This window comes from Pezoporus occidentalis, unplaced genomic scaffold (assembly GCF_034315485.1).
Source record: "Pezoporus occidentalis ecotype Australia unplaced genomic scaffold, CSIRO_AGI_Poc_V1 ctg45, whole genome shotgun sequence".
Lineage (NCBI taxonomy): Eukaryota > Metazoa > Chordata > Aves > Psittaciformes > Psittacidae > Pezoporus > Pezoporus occidentalis.
The window spans coordinates 3975338-3998587 of record NW_026915780.1 but is presented as its reverse complement, the minus strand read 5'-3'; the positions used below and the strand labels follow the sequence as shown (position 1 = coordinate 3998587).

The 23250-nt window shown below is 50.3% G+C and overlaps 1 protein-coding gene across 2 annotated transcripts in view; it reads right to left on the bottom strand.

The window, feature by feature from the left end:
* The window catches only part of FAM53B (family with sequence similarity 53 member B), a 48880-nt gene that overhangs the window by 4169 nt on the left and 21461 nt on the right, over positions 1–23250 (bottom strand). For both annotated transcript variants that reach the window (XM_062635236.1, XM_062635237.1), the window contains exons 3-4: positions 21030–21081; positions 10592–11307 (exon numbers count right to left, since the gene is read on the bottom strand). In XM_062635236.1, coding sequence (XP_062491220.1) covers positions 10592–11307; positions 21030–21081 — 768 coding nt within the window. The remainder of the gene's footprint in view (positions 1–10591; positions 11308–21029; positions 21082–23250) is intronic.

Sequence of the window (23250 nt, the reverse complement as noted above, 5' to 3'; positions counted from 1 at the left end):
GCCATCAATGCAGTGTCTGTTCTCAACCCATCAGGAGTTTTTTACTCATATCCTAATTTATTGGGTGAACCCAGCGCGTTCTGCAGTGCTGAGCTGCAAAACTGGGCAGTCGAGTCCTCCATTGAGATGAGCCAAAAAGCAGTCTGGGTGGCACAATGTGGTCCTTGTTTTCCCATGGACAAGGCAGCCCTGGACCCCTCTAAGCTTCTCCAAAACCTTGTCCTTTAGTGCCAGACCAACTGATACCAGGGTATCGAGCATCTCAAACGCTGTTGGTCTCAAGGAAACTGTGGGAATGCAGACACCATCATGGATCTGATGCATGGAGCAGTGGCCAGATTGCTTCTGGCCATCCTGACCTCACCCAGCAAGCATCTGTCATGTACCTTCCACCCAAAACACCTTACTCACATCCACAGTAACCCATTTAGGACCATCTGAGGTGCTGTTTTTTAGTCCCTAGCTCTCCCCAAAGCTTCATGGACGATTCCTCAGGGCAAGGAATAAAATGGGATGATGCTAAAGCAACCACCTGAAAAATCATCTATACATACAAATAAGAAACCCTTGGCCACTTGGGATAAGACATGGGGCTGTCAGACGACCTCTAGAACAAAGCCCTTCCTGAATGGTGGTGACCAAACTTAGGGTACATCTCCTTCCTTCAGTGATGCTCCACACTGTGCAGGGACCCCAGCTAAAACGCAGGAAGGCTGCAGGAGCTCATTCATCCATCCTTTTCCTCCCTTCGAGCATGTGTCCCCACTGGGGACAGGGTCTGGATGCTGGCAGCCACAACAACAAGCGAACTGAAGAACACAGCAACATGTATCACATAACAACTCTTCCCCTCACAAAATCCCCAGCAGTGAGCTTTTCCCTGATCCCCATCCCTGCAGACACAGTGCATGTGTTGGAGTGAACACTGGCAGGATTGTGATCCCCATGGTCATCCCAGCTTTTGCGCAAGCACTCTCTGTGTCATTCCACCCTGCCAGGTGACTGCCTGGGGAAGGTGTAACGCCACAAGCTGTCAGCACCACCGGCCTGACCTACCAAGCTGTCAGCACCTCCTGTGTGCACACTGGGCTACAGTTGCTTCATAGAGCTCAAAATAACCCGGTGCCAGAAGGAAAGGGGGAAGCGGGCAGTGAGCAGTGATGCTCTGTGCAGGGATGATGCGCCTGTGCCAGCCCTCCTCATCAGCAAACACACCTCTGCTGGGGCTCCTCTAACAGGCTTGGGTTTAAATCACTCTCCGAGGCAAACATTGGTAAAACACCTTCAACTTATTATCTATTACCTGCCACTTGTTCATTTCATACAATCCCAGACTGGTTTGTGTTGGAAGGGACCTCAAAGCTCATCCGGTTCCAACCCCCTGCCACTAGAGCAGGTTGCTCCTCGTTTTCAGGCTCTTCCTTGCTCTTTTGCTAAGGAAGAGTATTTACATAGCCCCGATCCTAATTTTGCCGTAACAGGCACCAGTGCTTAGATGGTGCATGGGAAATCTTCAGCTTTAGCTGTTTGGTGTGAAAAACAGCTTTCAAGAGCAGGCTCAGAAATATCTATTATCCCACCACATCACTTCACACCACACTGTTAAACAAACAACCCAAAACAAGGCAAGAAGGAGGTTTTAAGTCAGTAGTATTAGCGCTGCCTTTGGAGCCTGGGGAGTTAATTTGGGTTTAGTTGCAGTTTTGCTCTTGTCTTTGGGGCTCTGTAGCTGCCCAGTGACAGTGAGGGTGTTTAGTGAGCTGCTATAAATGCAAAGGAAAAGGTGTTATATGGGCCACTGACAGGAATCCCTCTGGTGCTACAGAGCCCCAGGGACATGCTGGAGAGATGAATCCCAGAAACCATGGAGGAATGCAGCAGGCATAGCTTGTGCATAAGGTCAGAGAGCAGTGATGCTCTCATGGGGTTCAATCCATGCACAGCATCCCGCAGCACCCCACACGCAGGACTCAGTCCCAGTGCAGCCTCCCGGCCCATTCCCATTCCCAATGATAATTGGAGGAAATCCTCATTTCCTGCCCAAACCAAATATTTTCCCTAAGACAATGAGCCCTTCGCTGTGAGCTGGGGAAATGGGTTTGCTCAGACCCGCCATCAGGCAGCCTCATGAGTGATTACTGTGTATTTATGTATCTCCAGGTTGCACATCCCTCTTGCACCTGGCCTTTCACATCCCAAGGGATTGTGTCCGAGCATCCTTAGAGCATCACAGGCTCATGCCAACATGCTCTGCTGAAAGCCTAGCAGAGATGGTGGCAGAAGGGCCATGCTGCTCTCCTCATGATCCTATTGCAACGCCATAGATTTAGCTGGAGTGGTTCTGCCATGAGCAATGAGGACCTTGAACCCAGCTCATCCCCAGAGCAGGCAAAACTTCACAGAATCATGGAATCCCAGACTGGTTTGGGTTGGAAGGGACCTGAAAGCTCATCCAGTTCCAACCCCTGCTATGGGCAGGGACACCTTCCACTAGAGCAGCTTGCAACCTGGCCTCGAGCGCAACACACACGGAGCAGAATCAGCACACAGTGACTGATCCAAGGTGATAACAGGAGCCTGCTTTTCCCCAGGCATCAAATTAAGGTTGGGATGGATTAAAGATGTGAGGGGCATAAGTAAACTGGAGTCATGTTCCTGTAACTGCCCCTGGAGCACTTGCACCCACTGCTGCACTGTGGCCTCCTGCAAAGTAAAGGCAGGTTTGAAATACAAGTCACTGCTCTGACACAGTCTCCATTCCAGGCTAGCGCTGAGCACCTTCCCTGTGAAACAGAGAGTGAACTGCCCTCCTGGGTTATTTAGGGCCACCTCCTGAAATGCTTTGGGAGGCTTTTGCAAGAAAGAGGCTCCCAAAGAACTGTTCTCATCATCACCACTACGACTCTGCACTGAAAAGGTTCCCCAGTGCCCAAAGGAGCCGTTCCCACCACTGCACTGCACCTAGCACAGATCCAAACCCTGCCCCCTGCTCCATCCTTCCAATGCCAGTAACATCCTGTGGCAATGGATGAAGCACCTTCAAGGGGAGAAAAAAACTGCTGAGATTTGCTGTCTGCAAATCCCGATGCCACTGCATCCTCCTGGACCATGGCAGGAAGCAGCGAGCTTGGAAATGTCCTGGAATGCTGGGGTTTGGGTGGTTTATTTAAAACAGAACAACCACTCTTGGCCACTGCTTTTGAGCATGTTAATTGAGTCAAGGATGAATCCCTGTGCCTTATATAAGCTGGTTTTTGGGTCCGTGTAGCACACGAGCCCGGGGAGCAGAGGCCATGGATCAGATGTGCATCTCTGGGATACAACTGGATTTTGTCCGTGTTTGGGGCAAACACTGCCAAGCTTTGTTTGCATTTCCAGCCCTGTCCTTCCATGTGAGCACGAACAAGGGTGCAGCACCCAACCCTGCATCCCTGGGCCCTGTGGTGGGATGGAGCTGGGAGCAGGGGATGGAGCTGGGAGCAGGGGTGGTAGGACATGGTCCCTGGATACCAAGGGACCCTTCAGCACTCAGACCCCCATTGCACGAGCAAGGGATGCTGCTGGAGGAGCCCATCCATGTGCACAAGCTCCGTTCCATGCTGGAAAAGTAATTTCATGGCAAAACCAGCCATGTCCCAGAGCACGGCGCGTTTCTTGCTTCCACAGCTGAATTTATTTTCAGCCCATTGTGTCTGGTGAGTCACAGATTCATAACTGGGGCAGATGGGACCACTTTGACTGTAAAACCAAAACAATGGATGTCATGGCATTCCACGTTATTGCTATTAAAAGCTCTGACGGGTGACTAAAATAGAGGCTGCTGCAATAAATCAGCTCCTACAAGCATCCTCTGACTTTAAAGCGCCTCACATGAAATGGGCACTCTGGGGCTGCACTAACAAATCAGCCCTTTATAGGGAGATGGATCTTTCCTTCATGCTGCTTCTGGCAGCAATAGGACCTGGTACCTAAAAGCAAGGTTTTATTGCTGTGGTAGCACCCAAATGGCATCCTACATGAGCCTCAGGAGCTTGGGGAGAGGGGTAGGTGAAAAAATGCATTGTCTTTATTGATCCATTTGGGAAACTGAGGCAGGGAAACCTCAGTGAGTAGCACTTGGTCCACCCTGTGTTGGTGGACACCAGAGATGAGGTTTGCTGCACGTCAGTGAATAGACAGTTGTTTGTCAAAGGAACAGGGAGGGGGAGAAAACCAGAGGAGCAAACATCATTATGAACCTCATTTCCAATCTGAACTTGGATTTGTTTTAACTGCTTGAGCTTTAGATACATAAATAGCAGGGCAATGAATAACGACGGCTGCACGTGGAAGAGCCTGACCAAGTCAAAATCAGGCACCCTTCGAGGTCCTCTGCGCCCTCCAAACTGATGCTTTCCTTTGCATCCTGAACCAAAGGCTTTTTCCCACCAAGCCACAAGCTGACCTTTTGAAGGCTCTCGTTCGTGTTTATTTAACAAACAGCAGGGCTTGGGAGCTGGAATCTGTCTCAGGAGTTACATCAACAGCAATCTATTTCCTGGGATACGTCTGGAATTCAAAGCCTCCCGTTTTTCACTACCTTTCGGCAATGTTTGCCGCGGGCTCAAGTGGGTGCTGACACTGCTCCAAGGTCACTGCTGCCCCTCCTGCCCTCACCAGCAAGGCTCCAACTGCCAAAGCTGGAGCAGAAAAACTTCTTAGGTGAAAATGGAGGGAATTTTACCCCTCGAGGAAAGAGCTGGGTCGTCAGGGAGGAGAGGTCGCTTCTCCTGTCCCGCAGTTTGAACTTGTCCCCACTCAGCATCAAGACCAACCCAATATGTTTCCAACTACAGGGCTGCTTTATTTCAGCTTTGGGGGTGCGCAAGCTCCTCTGTGCATGGATCCTCATGGAAACTGCCATTATTCCGTAGTTTGGAAGGGAAAACAAGGCAGGGGACAGCCCGCTCCCAACCATCAAGAGCATTACCGATGTCGAGAGAGCTGGGCTGGTTCAGCCTGGAGAAGAGAAGGCTTCTTAAGGGGAGACCTCAGAGCAGCTCCAGTGCCTAAAGGGGTTGCAGGAAAGCTGGAGAGGGGCTTTGGACAAGGGCCTGTAGGGACAGGCCAAGGGGAATGGCTTTAACCTGCCAGAGGGGAGACTGAGATGAGCTCTTAGGCAGAAGCTCTTCCCTGTGAGGGTGCTGAGGCGCTGGCACAGGGTGCCCAGAGAAGCTGTGGCTGCCCCATCCCTGGCAGTGTTCAAGGCCAGGCTGGACACAGGGGCTTGGAGCAAACTGCTCTAGTGGAAGGTGTCCCTGCCCATGGCAGGGGTTGGAACTGGGTGAGCTTTAAGGTCCCTTCCAACCCAAACCAGTCTGGGGTTCCATGATTACACACCCGCTCCTCTGGATCTCCATCCCAGGCTGAAGGTGTTTTTAATGCTGAAAAACACACAAACCACACAACCACATGTCAGGAGGATGCTCTTGTGATCCTTGGTGCAGATGACTCCATCCTGTGAAGGCACGTGCTCCTTGAGGACAATGAAGTTACCCCATGAATGGCACTGTGTGCCCACAGCAGCCACTGCACAGCATGAATAGCCCCGTTGTACCCAGCATCTCAGCACCCTTCCCGTAACAGGCGCCTTTCAGGCACAAAGTCTGCTCTATAACAAGTCCTTATCAGGCACACCCAGTGCTTCATCCTCACCACCTTCTGAGCTGGTGTCCACTGCTGCCAGTGCCCTCTCCTCCACCCTTCGCAGCTATTTATGATGAACTCATAACCACAGGATACAAGAGCATATTGTGCTTTAATTGCCTTATCGTTCTGTAGCCACTACTCTCTGTCCCATATACTATAGGCCACGCTGTACAATACAGAGCTTCATGGAGAAGTACTCTGCCAGCTGTCTGGGACTCCTCAGTGTACATGGCTAAACCCTCACAGGAAAGGAAAGAGGTTAGAGAAAACTCAGGTGAAGAAGACATTAGTACAGTATTTGTATGAGAGACGGAGCTCTTCAAATTACAGATGCTTTGAAGGCTCACAGAGAAGCCAAACCCTTGTGGGAGCCATCAGAAATCTAGTTTCTCATAGAATCCCAGCCTGGTTTGTGTTGGAAGGGACCTCAAAACTCATCCAGCTCTCACCCCTTGCCCAGCGCACCCACCCTCCATCCCCCAGGCACGTCCCTTAAAGCTGTTCTCTCTGTATGCACACAGGGAGTTTTCCACGCCCAGAGGCTGTTCCTGCACATGCCCCAAGGAGCTGGTGGGGCTGAACCTTTCCTGGAGGAACATGGACTGAAAGAGGAGCTTCACCAGACCTCAGCTGCTGGTGCCCTTCGCCTGGACCCTGATGGACTCCACGTCAGGACTGCATTACCATGGTGATGATCTTAACCAAACCGCGGCAAAACAAAGGTGCTGACTCCGTAACAAGCAGGACTGAGCTGGTAAGCTTCCTGAGAGCTTTCTTCAAAACTCTTTTGCCACAGCTTTGCCATAGATTTATAGTAAGGGCTTCTTGTGCTACAGGGCTGGATCTTCACACTGTGGAATGCTGGAATGGTTTCTGTTGGAAGGGACCTTAAAGCTCATCCAGTTCCAACCCCTTCCACGGGCAGGGACACCTTCCACTAGAGCAGCTTGCTCCAAGCCCCTGTGTCCAACCTGACCTTGAACACTGCCAGGGACGGGGCAGCCACAGCTTCTCTGGGCACCCTGTGCCAGCGCCTCAGCACCCTCACAGGGAAGAGCTTCTGCCTAAGAGCTCATCTCAGTCTCCCCTCTGGCAGTTATACAAATATGACTTGTTATAAATATATATATATATAAAATATATATATACCACTTATACATATAGGTGATTTGCTTAAAAAACATCTGCAAGAAGGACAGCTGTGCCTGGAAATGTGCTATCTCAAATGAAAATCTCTCAGAAACACCCATACCGAAGTGTTACAAGGCAGGAAACAGAAGGGGCAGGAGATAGCGAGGGCTCATTCTGCCACTGCCGGGGACGACTGCAAACTGTCACTCAGGCGGCTGTCACTGCTGTGACAGGCACGTCACATCCTCACACTAAGCCTGTGTGAGGACAGCAATCTGCTCCACCAGGGCTGGCCATGGCTCTGCTTCCCACAGATGACTCAGACAAACCCGCTGCTGCAAGGGTTCCGGCACACAACACCCCAAATCCTGTGGGAAACGCTGACACAGAGATGGTGGAAAGTGGTGGACATGGAGGTGGGCCATGACCAGTCCCCAGGTCAACACACAGCAAGGTACCCTTTGGAGAAGAATCAAACCAGACCATGGGAGAGGAAAACCAAGCAGGTGTCTCTCCATCACAAAGCATCCCTGGGAGACTGCTTAGCAAATCCATGTTTTCTCACCCAAACAGCTTCTCCTGGTGCCTTGCAAAGGGTGAAAGCACCCGTTCTTGCCAAAATCAGCCCAGCCAGGACAGCTGGGTTCCAAGCCACCTCCTGCCACCCTTACAACATTGCCCATCTCCCACATTTTTGAGGTGCATCCACACCAGCTCTTTGAGAAACATCCCAATTCATGGGGAAATCTAACCCTGACCATTTCTAAGCACAGCCTGCCTTATGGACCCAGTCACTGGAGCTGCAAGACCAAGCACTGCACCTAGGAAGGAGAGCACAGTGCTGCAAGATTAAGCCACACACCAACAGAACAACTGATGGGATTCCAGAGGTTGGATGTTGTCCTCCTCAGGCTTGTGCTTCACATGGAAAAGAGGAATGAAAGCTGATGTTGGAAAGCAAACCCCAAGCCCCACACTGAAATGACAGGATGGTTGATGTCCTTGTTTAAGGGTGGTCAGGGATGCCAGGCAGCTCCCCTGGTACCCAAGCCCACAGCAACTGTCTTCCTCACATCTCACCCGCCTCTGGACACTGGGGATACATTACACATCACCATCACCCACTTGCTTGAGTATAACCCCCAGGTTTATACCCACTTTAAAGGCCCAAAGCAGAGCATTTGCAGGCACTTCAGGCATGCAGAAGGATTTTCATGCTGCTGTGGCTCCTAAAAGTTGCCGTTATTTCAGCAACCACTATGTCCCTGGTTTGGGTTCTGCCTGAAGCCAAAGCCTCTCTGGTTTGATGCTGTGTGAGTAAGTAAGGGGAGTGATACGGGATCACCTCCCCTCTCTGAGCTATGGGAATTGCTGAGAGAAGAGGCAAACCCAGGATTCTGAGGAATTAACAGCAATGTTCTCCCCAGGATTTTCCCTCCTAGCAGAACTTTAACATTTAGGTCTCTTTCTTCATTAGCCCAGTTATGTGGCCATGTAATTGCTTCCAGGAGTGGCTCCCTCCTTTCCTGCCTGGCCTGAATATCCCTCCTGCTATGAAGAAAACACTGCTTTCAGGTCAAATTAGTCCTATTTCGATTGTGGTACCAGGTTTCAGGCCTATAACACATGTGGTTACAGCACAAGCCCAGAATTAACCGATCCACTGCCAGAGCTGGATGTGGATCCAGCACCCAGCACCCTGAGCTCCATTCCCAGGGATTCATGGCATGCCTCGTGCCTCAGTTTCCCTATCTGTAAAGTGAATGCTTTGAGTTACACTGGGAAACCCAGTCTGGACACGTTGGCTTTCCTTTGCTTTGACTCATGAAGACCATTGCACACAAGTCATTCCTACCCCGTATAAAGCCAGACTAGAGGACACGTGCAGCCACGCGGACACCTCACCACGACCTCAGCTCTTAACACCTAACTTTCCAGTCTCATCCCAGGAGAGGCATTAAAACAGCCTGAGGGAATACCCAAGCCTGCAGGGCTTCCTTGAGCACACTTATCCCTTGTGTCCTTCTGCCCACGAGGAATTAGTTACTTTTCACAGCATTCCCATCCCAGGGAGGGCTCTGACCGTGCCCCACGCCCCACCAAAGGCAAGAATGCTCACCATAACTTGCCTAATCCTGCTCCTCCCTCTGTGCCAGTCCTCCCACGTGGAGAGCAGCCTGCCAGCACTGCTCCTCATAGCTCAATAGCTATGAAAACCCTGGCCTCATCCAGCTCCTGGCTTCCCTTTCTTCCCATCCTGCAGTCCTAAATCCCTGCCTCCGGGATCCACCCCCTGCCATGGGAACCTAAACCAGGCTGGGTTTCCTCCCTGGAAACTGGTGATGCTCCACAGGATGTACCTTGGGCTGGATCCCAGTCACAGAGTTCCTTGGTAATGGTGGTGCTGGATGTTGGTGGTAGCAACCGCTGGGCATTCAGCCACCCAGCCTGGATCAGCAGGTGAGGAGAGGACGGGAAAGGGGGTGCCCATTGCTCCTGTCACCACCAGCACTGGGGCAGATGCCAGGTAATCCCTTCCCCATTCCTACAGTGCTCGTGCCTTGCACCAAGGGGCTTTGGGACCCTTTCTTTATGGTATCTGTGCTTGCAGAGGCTGAGTAACCTGATTTTTGTAATCCTTGGGTCACCTGCCCATGCCAAAGCCATGTTCTCAGGGTGCCCAGAGAAGCTGTGGCTGCCCCATCCCTGGCAGTGTTCAAGGCCAGGTTGGACACAGGGGCTTGGAGCAAGCTGCTCTAGTGGAAGGTGTCCCTGCCCATGGCAGGGGTTGGAACTGGGTGATTTCTGAGATCCAACCCAAAGCAGGCTGTGATTCTATGGTTCGATGATGAAAATCAGGGCAGATGCTCCCAACACGGCTGCCTCCAGGATGAAGCACAGCAGATAGCTGCACTAAACCAAAACCAGGGGTGAGTTTTCTGGCCAGCAGAAGGAGATAGCCCACCATGGGAGGTGGCCAGGGTGAGCTCCCTGCTCCCACAGTGGCAGCCCTGGGGTCTTCAGCCCCCCATTATCTCTATCTTCTGCAGCACGGGTGGTGTCATTGACTTTACAACTATAAACTGTTGATGTGGGAAATGCTGAATCATGAAACTGCAGAAAGAGAAGCTTCATGAGTGTGAAATGGAAAGGTTGCTCACACTGTCCTTCAGTGCAGCATCTCTCTTTGGCCCTCACCAAACTCCAGTGACTTGGTTTTGCAGGGAGAGGACCCGGGAGCAAACCCCTCCCCAGTTCATGGCTCAGATGTGTTATCTGGTTCTGTGCAGCAGATTGATGTGGGAGGCTGTGCTCTGTGCTTGCAACTGAATATGAATATGATAACATCTCCAGAGTGGAAAATTACAGAGGCTAAGATATTCATACTGTAGCAGTATGAATTCAACTCCTAACGGGGCCTAGGTTAGGTGCCTTGGGTGCTGCCTTCACCTCCCCATGGCAGCAATGGGGCTCCTCTCTCCTGAGCTCAAAAACGTGGGGTTTAACATAATCCTGCTGGAAACACATGCCAGGAGGAAAGGATGCCATGGTGGGATCAGTGTGGAAAACTCAGCACGGAACAGCAATGTGGGAATTTCTTAAAGTAATCCATTTGGAGGGGAATGTGTTTTCTCCTTAGACAGAAGGATGCGTTTCCCCATCACATCTGCGTCACTCCCATCCTTAGGAGGACGCTAAAGGAGTTTTATCAGTGAACAGCATCACCTCAGTGCTGAGCCCCATGCGCAGGACCAGCCCCACCACCTCTCACCTGCGTCATCTTGGCAAGGTCCAGCGAGGGCCGTTGCTCCTGAACCTCCTCCGGTCTCCGCCGCTTGACGCCAACCTTTTTGTCATTCAGGACGCAGGGCTGCGAGCGGCTCCGGGAGAGCCCCCCTGCCCGTCGGCCCAGCTCCGGTGTGGAGGCAGGAGTGCTGCTCGCCGATGGCACGCAGTACTCCGAGGAGGAGAAGTGGTCGTGAGAGCAGGACAGGGACCTCTGCATGTCCACCCCGCGCCCGCCCGTGGCTGATCTCCTCGGCTGGCACCCCAGGCGGCTGCTGAGGGCGGGATGCTCGCAGCACAGCGGGTTGGACCGCGACGGGAGGCTGAAGCTCGAGCTCCTCTGCATGGTGGCGAAGCCGTTGGAGTAGCGCTGCACGCTGCCCCCGCTGTAACAGCGCCGCTTCTCCACCGGCGTCCAGACCTTGGAGCCCAAAGGTCTCCAGGAGGAGCCACAACCGGACATCTCATCCGAAAAGGAGAGCGAGCGGCACTGGCGCTTGCTGGGGGGGGCCGAGGGGTTGCCATGGGGGTCGCTGAGGCTGAGGTCTTTGATCAGGTTGGTGACGGAGCAAGTGGTGGCTGTGTCCCTGGGCCAGCGCGAGCCCTCCTCGCCCTTGTCCGACAAGCAGTCCCAGATGCTGGCGCCCGGCTGCTCGAGCTGGAGTGGACATTTCCTGCTGAGATCTCTCCATCTGTCATTTTCTGGTTCAGAAAGGAGAGGGGAATAAAGGAACCCAAGTAAGAAACACACACGCACAGGCGTTAGCATTCATTAATTCGGCGATTCGCTTTCTACGGCCGTAAAACAAAAGGAGCAGCATATGGGATGCTCTCCTGAACAAATTAATCTTGGAATATGGTTTTCCAAACTGCCAGCAGAGCGGTTGCTGCGGTGTAGATGGAGAGGGAGACAAAGTGAAAATCGCAGCAGGAGCAAAGCTGCTAGGAGAAGATCAAAACATGCCTTTGAGTCTCCAGATTGCACTAGCTAAGGGAAATGCAGCAGTATAAAATGTATGGCCATTGCCTTAGCTCTGTGATAAGTCATGTCTCACACGCATGTGGTTTGTTCTGGGTTCCACAATGAATAATTGCCTGACGAGTTCCCCAGAAAGATGTAGCACTGTTGGGGTGAGATAGCCCTCAGGGGACCTGAGGACCTGAGCAGCCTTCCAGTATCTGAAGGGGAGCTATAGGGATGCTGGGGAGGGACTCTTCATTAGGGACTGTAGTGACAGGACAAGGGGTAACGGATTAAAACTTAAACAGGGCAAGTTTAGATTGGATATAAGGGGGAAGTTCTTTACTGTGAGGGTGGTGAGGCACTGGAATGGGTTGCCCAGGGAAGCTGTGAATGCTCCATCCCTGGCAGTGTTCAAGGCCAGGTTGGACAGAGCCTTGGGTGAGATGGTTTAGTGTGAGGTGTCCCTGCCCATGGCAGGGGGGTTGGAACTGGATGATCTTAAAGTCCTTTCCTACCCTAACTACTCTATGATTATATGATTCTATGACCAAACACCAGAAGGAGATGAAATAGAAGTTGGGATGGTCCTAACAGTTAAGGGGGTGATCCCACCAGCATCCCGCTACCTGTCATAACACAGAAATCCCAGCAGGGCCATCAGAGCCTATGGGAAACCAAAATCAACCCGACACCGATTGGGCTGTCCTGCTTTCAGACACTGCTAAAACAGCATTGCTCCAGTGAAACCAACTGACGCCACTGAGGCTCTGAGCATCTCTCCCAAACCGACCCAAAGACACTGTGTAAAACAGGGGGTGCACATAACAAGCTCAAGATGGCTGATAATATATATGTGTGTATGCACATATATATAGATAAGATAGACATACAGATAGATATAGATATATAAAATAGATGTATGATAAACCTCCAGCAAGTCTTTGCAAGATGCTGTCCTTAGGTCCCTGTTGTGAGGCTCATTGTCCATGTCCTCTCTGTCCCCCAAATTTGGGTGCTCTGGCCCAGATACCCCCGGTCAGTTACCCCTATGAAGCATGAAAGAACCCCAACTGTACTGCAGCAACCTGGGGTCAGCATCTCTTTGGGGCTGCCTTGAAAACCCCATGTGTACCTAGCACAGCCAATTGTTTGCATTTCTTTAACACACATAACATTGAAATGTTTATTTAAAGGAACAAATTGATTAATACACCTATTTTAATACACCTTTTTAAGATGTTCTCCCTCTCTTTCATTCAGCTTATTTACATGGGAATTTGCCCTGCAAACCTGCCTTAACAGTCTTCCAACAGAGCACAGAGCACAGCATAAGATGGTGGTGATCTGTTGCATGGGTTTGGGGTTACCCTAAAGATATTCATTTTATCAGATGGGGTTTGTCATTTTATCAGATGGGTAAAAACCAAGAAACTTGCACGTCCATGGCCTGAAATGTATGTAGCTACGGGCATGGTGCAAAGTCTTCCATGTGGGAAGACTGCAAACCCAGAGGCAGCTGTATCCAGAAATCCCACTGATGACTGTGTCCAAAGAGAGGATTAAGGGTGATGATCTCAGCCCCACACACATCCACACTGACAATAACAGGAGTAGCACCAAGGCCTGGTTCCCCAGGCTCCCTGCAGGCATTGATACTCAACAGGAAAACCATGATAGGACAGGACAACCCCATCGGCTGTGCAGTGGAAAAAAGTCATCACCAAAACCAGTCACCAGTTCTCCGTAACTGCTGCTGTGAACAGAGCACACCGTGCTTGCTGTTGCTGCCAAGTTTCATATGATCATATCTAAATCATGCAAGGCTTCGTAGGGGTTTTGGGGTTTTCCACTCTGGCAAGTGAAGGATGAAGTAAAAGCAGTACCCAGCCCACAGCTGTAGGTACCAGGCTGATAGGGAAGATGCAGCAGTGCAGAACATTTCCAACCAAGGCTCGGTTTCAAGTCAGGAGGTCAGATTTGAGGTGCATAGCGCACTCTTGGCCACTATTCCCATTTCTCCCTGCATCCAGCTGCCACCAGAAGAGCTCCAGCCCCATCCCTCCCTGGCTCTGCCCTCAGCAACCACACAGCATTCCAACAGTTGCTGTCCCCATTGGAATAAACACAATGGAAAGTGTGAAATCTGCGCTAAACAACTACATCTATGGTGAGATCTTGATTATCTTCCCCTCTGCATTATGCTGCCAGCAGAGAGATTCCTCAGGTCAGGTCAGCAGACAAAAGGAACAGAAATAGACGCCAAGTTTTCGTGGCAAGCTGCCACCATCCTCCAGCCGGAGGCGGCACGTTGTACAAAGGGTCTTGGTGAGGAGGATACAGGACACCTTCCTCTTTCACCCCTGCTGCAGCACAAACAGCCATAAATCTTCCAAACCCTGCAAAGACAGCGGGAACTGCACCGTTATCCCCAGCAGCAGCTTGGGGTTATTTGCTCTTCCCCTTGCACTGTGAGAGCTGGGTTTTGGCAGGGCAGGAGAAGACCATGGCACAGCCCCGCCAGAAACACTGATGGGTCCCAGGCTACCACAAAACCCAGAAAATGGGGATTTTAGAGCAAATAGAAAACTTTTCAGCCTGAAACAAGTTGGACATGGGGCAGTCCGAGAGGTAAGCATGTAACTGAGGGAAAAGCCTCAGCAAAGCCTCACAGAGGAAAAGGTGCTGGTTTCTCTTCAGGTTTTAAGACTTAGCTGTGAGCTAACAGCTGTTTAGCTGTTGGAACAAGCCCAGAGGAGGCCATGAGGATGATCAGGGACTGGAGCACCTCCTGTATGAAGACAGGCTGAGGAAGTTGGGGCTGTTCAGCCTGGAGAAGAGAAGGCTGCGTGGAGACCTCATAGCAGCCTTTCAGTATCTGAAGGGGGCCTATAGGAATGCTGGGGAGGGACTCTTCATTAGGGACTGCAGTGATAGGACAAGGGGGAACGGGTTCAAACTTGAACAGGGGAAGTTTAGATTGGATATAAGGAGGAAATTATTTCCTGTGAGGGTGGTGAGGCACTGGAATGGGTTGTCCAGGGGGGTTGTGAATGCTCCATCCCTGGCGGTGTTCAAGGCCAGGTTGGACAGAGCCTTGGGTGCCATGGTTTAGTGTGAGGTGTCCCTGCCCATGGCAGGGGGGTTGGAACTGGATGATCTTAAGGTCCTTTCAGACCCAAACCATTCTATGATTCTGTGACTAAGACTCATATCCTGAGCAGGCTGATAATGACAGCTGCAGAGGAACCATTAATACTGCTGCACATAAGCGTGTATTCATTTTTTCACATTACAAACCTCAGTCTGGTTTACTCCAAGGCAGTGATTTGTTCCAGGATAAAACCCACCATGAGAACCTCCTGGTTCACAAGTGAGTCGCTTCTCTGGAAAACCCTCCTTTGCCATCTGGAAAAACGATAGGAGAAGCCATACAACCAGAGCATGATGTAAGTGGGGCATGAGGGGCTCTTCCCCTGTTTCTGTCCTTGGATGAAATAGCATCTTCCTTTTGGATTTTAACTTAGAACTGCTAAGACGAAAACTTCAAGTCACCCAGAGAGCACATCCAGCACATTTCTTTCGAGCTGTTTTGAGCTGTAGATCTGTATTTCCAGGGTGAGGCTACACAAAGTGAATTTCCTGGCGTCTCTTTGGTTGTGCAACAGCTTTCCAGCTTCCAAGACACAGAGGGGTGGTATCAGCAGCCTGGGGAAAACTGAGTTTCTTGTCCTGCCCTTTCACAGGATCACAGAATGGTCTGTGTTGGACCTTAAAGCTCATCCAGTTCCAGCCCCCTGCCATGTGCAGGGACACCTTCCACTAGAGCAGCTTGCTCCAAGACCCATCCAACCTGGCCTCTGGCCATGGCAGCAGGAGCCTGAACCCTCTTGCAAACCATGCATGAAGCAGCAGGAAAGAGAGACAGGCATGAAGCACCATCCAGTTCAGGTTGGAGCTGCCAGCTCCCAGGCTGCCCAGCCCCAGGGGGAACCAAAACCAAACCATTTCTGCTTTCCAAAGCAAGGCTGTGATGGCTAGCTCTGATTCATCCCTAGAAAGGGTGATCTGAGCCCTGGCTCTTGTGTCACTCCCCTAAGCCTGCATGCATTCCCTCTGTCCTGCCCAGCCTTGGGGATAGTTTGGTGGCAGGGCCATTTACCCTGGGGTGATGGGGAGCAGCCCTGCTAGGGATGCTCTATAAAGGAGATGTTGGGTGTCCAACAGCAGGAGCATTTGGGGTGCAGGTGAAGAGTGGCCACCACTGCCCAGCAGGATTCACCAGGCTGGGCAAGCAGCAACAAGCCCTGGCATTAAACCTCACCTGTTTTTTCTCCCCTCTCTATTTTCAGAGACAAACCAGAAGCCACCTGCATGTGAGCAGGGCCCAACCTGCCCTGGGATCACTGACAGCATGCTCAAACTCATCTGCACCGCTATCTGTTCCTGAGTTTCCTTTCAAGTAAAACCAAGACATGCACTTGCAAGAGCGAACATGAACCTGTAACAACATCCATCTGTTTTCCTGTGCAACTCTCACCACATCAAACAAACCCAGTGGTCCAGGGCACGGGGCACATCCCAAAATCAAGGAGATGGGTGTTGTCCTCCAAACATCCCCGAGAGCTGTGCACAGCCCCATGGAGAACAGGATCCATCCTCAGAGCATCACAGGCAGCTTTCCAAATGCTGAGCTCCAGGTTTTGCAGGAGCAGCTCATGGAGACATCAGGCACATTCCAGCTTCAGGTGGCCTCTTTCAGTGACTGCTCCTCTGGTGACACAGAGTAAGTTGTAATGACCGCATCTATAACCACAGAGGAGGATGTAAACCCACGGAGCTGACACAACTTTAACTGCAGCGACACAAATCTGCTGCTATAATATTTTTACAGTTCCCTTTTATGCATAATGCATGATCCTTCTGCTCAAGTTCCCTCCACGTTCTTTTCCAGTGAAATAATTTACATGAATGCATTATTTATTATGGCAACTTGTAAAACAATTATGGGTTTCAACCCATTTTCCTTCTCTCCTTTCCTTGGCAGACGAATTCTGTTTGGATCCTCACCCAAACATTTCTCTTCACACAGGTGCGTGGCCAAGTCCCTTTATCTACATGTTGTTCGAGTTGCATTGCACTCCCCTTGTCCCCATTCACGAGGGAAAAATCAGGCTGCATTTTCCACTGCCCCCTGTTTATGTTCAGGAGTTGATCTGCGCTGCATCAAAAGGAGCATGACCAGCAGCTCGAAGGAGGTGATCCTGCCCCTTTACTCTGTTCTCGTGAGACCTCACGAGTATTGTGTGCGGTTCTGGTGTCCTCAGCATAAAAAGGACATGGAACTGTTGGAACAAGTCCAGAGGAGGCCACAAGGATGATCAGGGACTGGAGCACCTCCTGTATGAAGACAGGCTCAGAAAGTTGGGGCTGTTCAGCCTGGAGAAGAGAAGGCTGCGTGGAGACCTCAGAGCAGCCTTCCAGTATCTGAAGGGGGCCTATAGGGATGCTGGGGAGGGACTCTTCATTAGGGACTGTAGTGACAGGACAAGGGGTAACAGGTTAAAACTGAAACAGGGGAAGTTTAGATTGGATATAAGGAGGAAATTCTTTACTGTGAGGGTGGTGAGGCACTGGAATGGGTTGCCCAGGGAGGTTGTGAATGCTCCATCCCTGGCAGTGCTCAAAGTCAGGTTGGCCAGAGCCTTGGGTGACATGGTTTAGTGTGAGGTGTCCCTGCCCATTGCAGGGAGGTTGGAACTGGATGATCTTAAGGTCCTTTCCAACCCTAACTATTCTATGATTCTATAAATGTGGAAAAAATGTACTGGTTGCAATTAGCTGGCGGCAGTGCCGTGGAGCCTTCCCATTGCAGAAATGAGATTAAAATATGATGTGCAGAGCTTTGCTTCAATGGGAAATGAAAACAACAACCCCCAAACCTACCGCTGGAGAATAAACACACCAGTGCTGTGGGCTCCTGGTGCCAGCAGCTGGCATTGGAGAGGGAAATTCCCCATCTGAACAGCAAAACGTGCCCTGCTCTTCACTGTGAGCCTCTGGTGAGGTCTCCCTGCTCCAGAGGAGCCTCAATGGATTTCCATGCATGGCTTTTTCTGTCTCCAGGTTGACTGTGCTTGAAGATGCACCAAGATGCTGCTCTACATTAATGGCCTTTCCAAAAATCCCCTGAAATCCCTGAAAATCACAGTTCAGAAATGAGAAGGGTGCAAGCCCTGTGGGTGCTCTTGGGATACAATCAAGGGGCTGGCCTTTCTTCTGGCTTCTTGGCTTTCCTCCATCACCCATGCAGGATGAAATGCCACTTCCACATGAAGAGATGTGCAACAAGGACCAAGGCTCCAACCTCTCTGGTATGCTTGCCCCTTGGATGAGAGGTGTTGCCAAGCCATGCCAGGGGTGGAGTGTTCCGAAGGACATATGAACTGACCCACGCGCTTCATCCATCATCCTGCTCTGCTACAGCTCTATGAGGCCAAATTCTGGGGGTGCTTTCCAAGGAAAAAGCATATGATGGTTATATTAAAAGAGCATTTCACAGATGTATGCAGCATCCATTCCCAATGGGCTCAAACCCATCCTCCTCCCCCCTTTTACAAGCAGGACTGTGCGTGCAACACTCTCTGCGCCGGGACTCCCATCCTACATCCAGAGTGACTGCACTTGCAAGCACCTTGTCACAGCCTCAATAAACCCCAGCCTGCAGCTTGCCTCAAAGATAACTTCTTGCTTATGCAGAAACCAGGAGGCCAAGGCTGTCAGCATGTTCCTGCTGAGCTTCTCATACAGGACCAGACTAGTGCAGCCTCTGGTGCTACTGACTTCGATGCTGATTACTTCTTATATACCCACTAGGGGAAGGTAAGGTGATGCTGCCAATGCCTTGTTAAAATAGCCTAAATTTTCTTCTGCCGTCCATTCAAAGGCTGAGCAATTTCAACAGAGGAACTCAAAAGTAATGCCCCGACTTTATGTCACCTTCTTTTTCTAGCACAGCCATTCACATGCGACTGCAGGGGAACAAAAGGGGAGGAGAAAAAAATCCTTATGCCACAGGACAATTCTTATACTTCCAGACATTTCAAGGAGAAAGGAAAAAATAAGTTGCTGCATTTATAGTTTCAGGCATTTCACCTCTAATCTTCCTTCCAGCAAAGGGCTATATAAAGATCAATCCAATCTTTTTAGTATTATCATCACACTGGCAGGAGTATTTCTTTTAAATCTAAAAATCAGAAGGTTATATAGGCCACGTTGAGAAGTGGATCTAACATTGCATCATCTGATGTATCAAGTCTTTCATAATGTCTACTCATATATTGAGTTACATTCCAATCTATAACCAATTTTCAGGCTCTTGATTTGTTTAGTACCTTATGGGGTAAGGTGCATCTAAGATGCAAGGGCTTCAGTTTACTCTTTTTCCCCACGTTATGCCACAGGTAAGCAGGGCCCCAGCTGGTTTCTTGGTCATGGTGCATTACACACCCCTTGGGGCTTTGACCCAGCTTCTTCCTTCTGCTTCCTGGAGAATGTGCTCCTGAGCCACCATCCAGGTTTGGATGATGCTCTCCCAGCAGCCTGCCCTGCTGACCCATGGCCACTGGGACCAGCCACAAGCTGCCTTCCTGCCAAAGCTGCCCTTGGCTCCAAAGGCAGCCAGGAAGATCCCATGTCAAGAACCTCAGCCTCTTCCAGGTAAAAACCTGGAAAATTAAGCCAATATCCCTCCATCCCACCAACATCACCCACTGGACTGTAAGTCTCTGCCTTCCGCTGGCTGTGCTGCCAGTCCAAACTCCACTGTGTTCATTTATCTCAGTGCTTTCCACCAACAGGGACTTTACCCTTTGATCTGGAACATTCCCTAAGTTTTGCATTCGGTGCCACTATAACCATAGGTCTTCTTTAAAAAGTCAAGCAAGTCTGATTGTGACCCACGTTTGGAGACATTAAGAACAACACTCAGGAAGGATGCCTAAAATGAAACCCAAGCTAAGTGATGCCCTTGCATTCTGGAGAGACTGGCTCCTCTGGACTGGGTATGATGAAGCCCATTACATGGCAAGCTGTGATCAAGGAGGTGACATTTGTTCCCCTCGGAAAGAGGATCATTTGGCAGCCAAGGAAGATCAGAGCAGCGCTAGGAAGACACAGAAGGCTTTGTAAAAGCTCTTTAAGACAAGCTGCTTTTCAATTAGGCATAGACTCATCAGATCTGCTGGAGAGCCTGCCAGTGCCGCAGTGCAAGACAAAACCATCTGATCGGGTTTCTTTGTTTCTCACTCATGCTTGACAGGCAGGAGAAAGGGAACGGGCTGTCTCTACCCCTTCTTGACTCAGAAGCTTGTGACTTCCATCTGAAAAACTCCAAATGCTTTCCATCTTTCCCTGCCTCCGAGTGCCTGGAGTTAGCAGAGAGCTTGGGAAATATCTCCTGTCAATGCTCAGGTCCCATTAGCACTAATGAGAGTTGTGTCCATGAGGAAAAGGGGCAGCTCTTTTGTCTGTAAAGTCCTGGCTTTCACAGCAAGCAGCTTGGCTCAAAGTAAAACTTGACCTGCAGGTTTTAATGGGGTTTTGAGACTTAACCGAGTGACTGCTTCCCCCTACAAAGCCCAAAGAGCACAATGTACCAGCACAGCCTCCAGAACTATCAGCATCATGGGCCAAGGCACCAATCCCCCGTCAGTTTTGGGGGCTGTTCAGCATAAAAATTGATAGTAAGCTCTGACATAAAAGTTATTCAACATCCTATACCATGGTTACCATCAAAGGCAAAATTAAGACATTTTCCTTCTTGCTTGAGGCCTGTCCAAACACTTTGTGCCAAGTGATAGAACGTTTTAGTGATAACACTGATATATATTACTTGCACTCTGCCAACAGTTCAAGAGCCATGGTCATGGGCTGGATACTCAAACACAACCTCAGACCCAAAGTGCTTATAATCTCAACTGTTACTGTAAAAATAAGCAGATGTATCAAAGGGGAGGGGGAAGGAGATAAGCAATTCACTCAGCAGTGGTAACTGGCAGAACCTCTGGGAAGGAGGGTGGCATGAGCAGGATGGACACCACTAGCGGGTGGTGGGATGGGTGCCCCTCTATCCACACTGTTTTGGGCAGGTGGGTGATGCCCACCCCAGGGCCTACAGGGGAGTGTTCTGGGGGAGACTGAACTGTTCAGGACATCTTCCCACCTGTTGCTATTTACTGGAACAGGTTGCCCAAAGAAGTGGCAAATGCTCCATCCCTGGCAGTGTTTAAGCCCAGGTTGAATGGGACTTGGGTGATATGGTCTAGTGTGAGGCGTCCCTGCACGTGGCACAGAGTTGGAACTGGATGAGCTTTAAGGTCCTTTCCAACCCAAACCATTCTATGATACTATGAAAGCAGGAACAGAGGTGCAGTAAACACAGACAGAAGTGTCTCCTACTTACCCATCACGCCACAGGAGAAGAGGGTAGGTCCTTGACTCATCTTTGGAGTGTGCTGCAAACAACCAGAGAAACTGTTCACTTCCCGCAGACTCGAACGGGGCACCAGAAACCACCCTGCCTCCAGCTCTGACAATGCTACATTGCACCCAGGAGGGAGAAGAGCCTTGGGTGCCCACAATGGTCCTGTTTCAGAAGGGACCAGGGGACAGACCCAGTCATCTTCCATCAATGAAATCCAATTTCACTAACTCTGGGGATGGTGGTGAGGCCCAAACTTGCAGATTATGGGTCCTGCAGCTAGTCCTTACCCATGGGAATAGCTGCAGTGAGGTCCCAGCCCCAGGACCCAAAACACTGGAGAAACTGAGTTGGGAGCTGGAATTCAGTGGCAGTTCTGTACTGAATTCACTGACAAGTAAGCAGCAGCAGTGGCATATGAACCCCGTCCAAGCCCATTAAGTCCTCCCATCTAGGTACAAAACTATTCTATGATTCTATTTAGGTTTTTAAACATAGAGCGTTTCTAAGGCCCTCACCACAGCGCTTCTGGGGAGTCCACATTCAGATTGTGCTGATTTGCACTAAAAATAGGGGGAAATGCAACTATATGGGTGCAAAACAATCCCAGTTGTTTTATATGCTTTTTTTCCAAGAATTTTCCTCTTGACAGTGTGAGAGACATCATCAGACTTCTAAAAATGGGCATGGACAGTTCTATACGCAATAAATCAATGTCATCTGCAGCTACATGCCATTTCAGCTATGCCTGCAAATCACTTCCATACTAATTGTTCTTTTATTATCCCCCAAAATATCCATATTCTGCTTCTGAAGTGTCTCTCCTGGCAACACCACTGAGCAAGGCTTTACATCATCTGAGGGAAGCACCAGCATGACCTCTCTGTTCATCCGTGCTACCACGGCTGCGGTTTATCTGGCGTTAGGCCACTACATTCGCACCTTCTCTCCTCATCCACATCTTACACGTTGCTTGCTCACATGAGGATGATGATGATGATAATAATAATGTAATATATAATGATAATAATTATAATAATAAATGCTGGAACCTGCTTCCACAGAGCAATCCCATAAAAGAATCCCACTTTATACACATAATACTGTAAATAGTGAATATAGAGGGATGTGGAGGCAGAAAACAACGATGGGATCCAGACATAATGTAAATAAGAGCTGATCATCTTCTTTGGAGCATGTGCCACTTTTCTATGTGTAGTAAGGGTATCTCCAGCTGTCAAGCCCCACTTTAGGAAGCAGCAGGTTAGAATTAATCAGGAGACAGCAAGGACAAGCAGCTGTCTCCAAAGAGTGCCCAACAACTTTATGTGACATGTCCCATATTGAGTATAACTCTTTGGGCAACGCTGGCACAGGGTGCCCAGAGAAGCTGTGGCTGCCCCATCCCTGGCAGTGTTCAAGGCCAGGTTGGACACAGGGGCTTGGAGCAAGCTGCTCTAGTGGAAGGTGTCCCTGCCCATGGCAGGGGGTGGAACTGGATGAGCTTTAAGGTCCCTTCCAACCAGTCTGGGATTCTATGACCAGATTTTGGTAGGTGCTCCACTGCTCAGACATTTATGTCTTTTAGGCTTTGCTTTTTGGCCTTTCCCATGAAGTCAATGGAAGAACTCTTTCTTTCTTTGGAGGACCAGTCTTTTTGTCCCAGTTCAACAGCCCAGACAACCCAGCAATCCACCTTGTGTAACCAGAACTATCACTGCACTATTGACCCAGCTCCAGGGCTGCAGGAGGCACTCGGCAAACACGTGGGGGCAAAGTTTCTCATTACAGCTCTGCACCTCCACTCCCTGCCATCGGCCAGCCCCAGTGCCCATCCCTTCCCGTAGGAGCAGAAGAAACCATTTCTCATGTGCCTCTGCAGCAAGTTCCCCTCCTCTTGCCCTGCACACCTGCAGGACACAGCCACCATCAGATGCTGCCTCTTGGTGCCCAGAGCAGCAGCCACAGGAGATGCTGCCTTCCCAGCAGGAGCCAGCACTAAAGAAGGGCATTTTTCCAACAGATCAATATCCTTCCTTCCCAAATTTCCCCCTTTTAAGGCAGGATTTAACGCTGCCTCCACCTTGCTTGCCTTCTCTTCCACCATGCGCTGCCAGGGCAGGTTGCCCTTCACCCAGCACACTGCACTATCTGCCCAGGAAGCCCAGCTGGAGAGTTTGTCATCCTCACCAAACTTAAGACA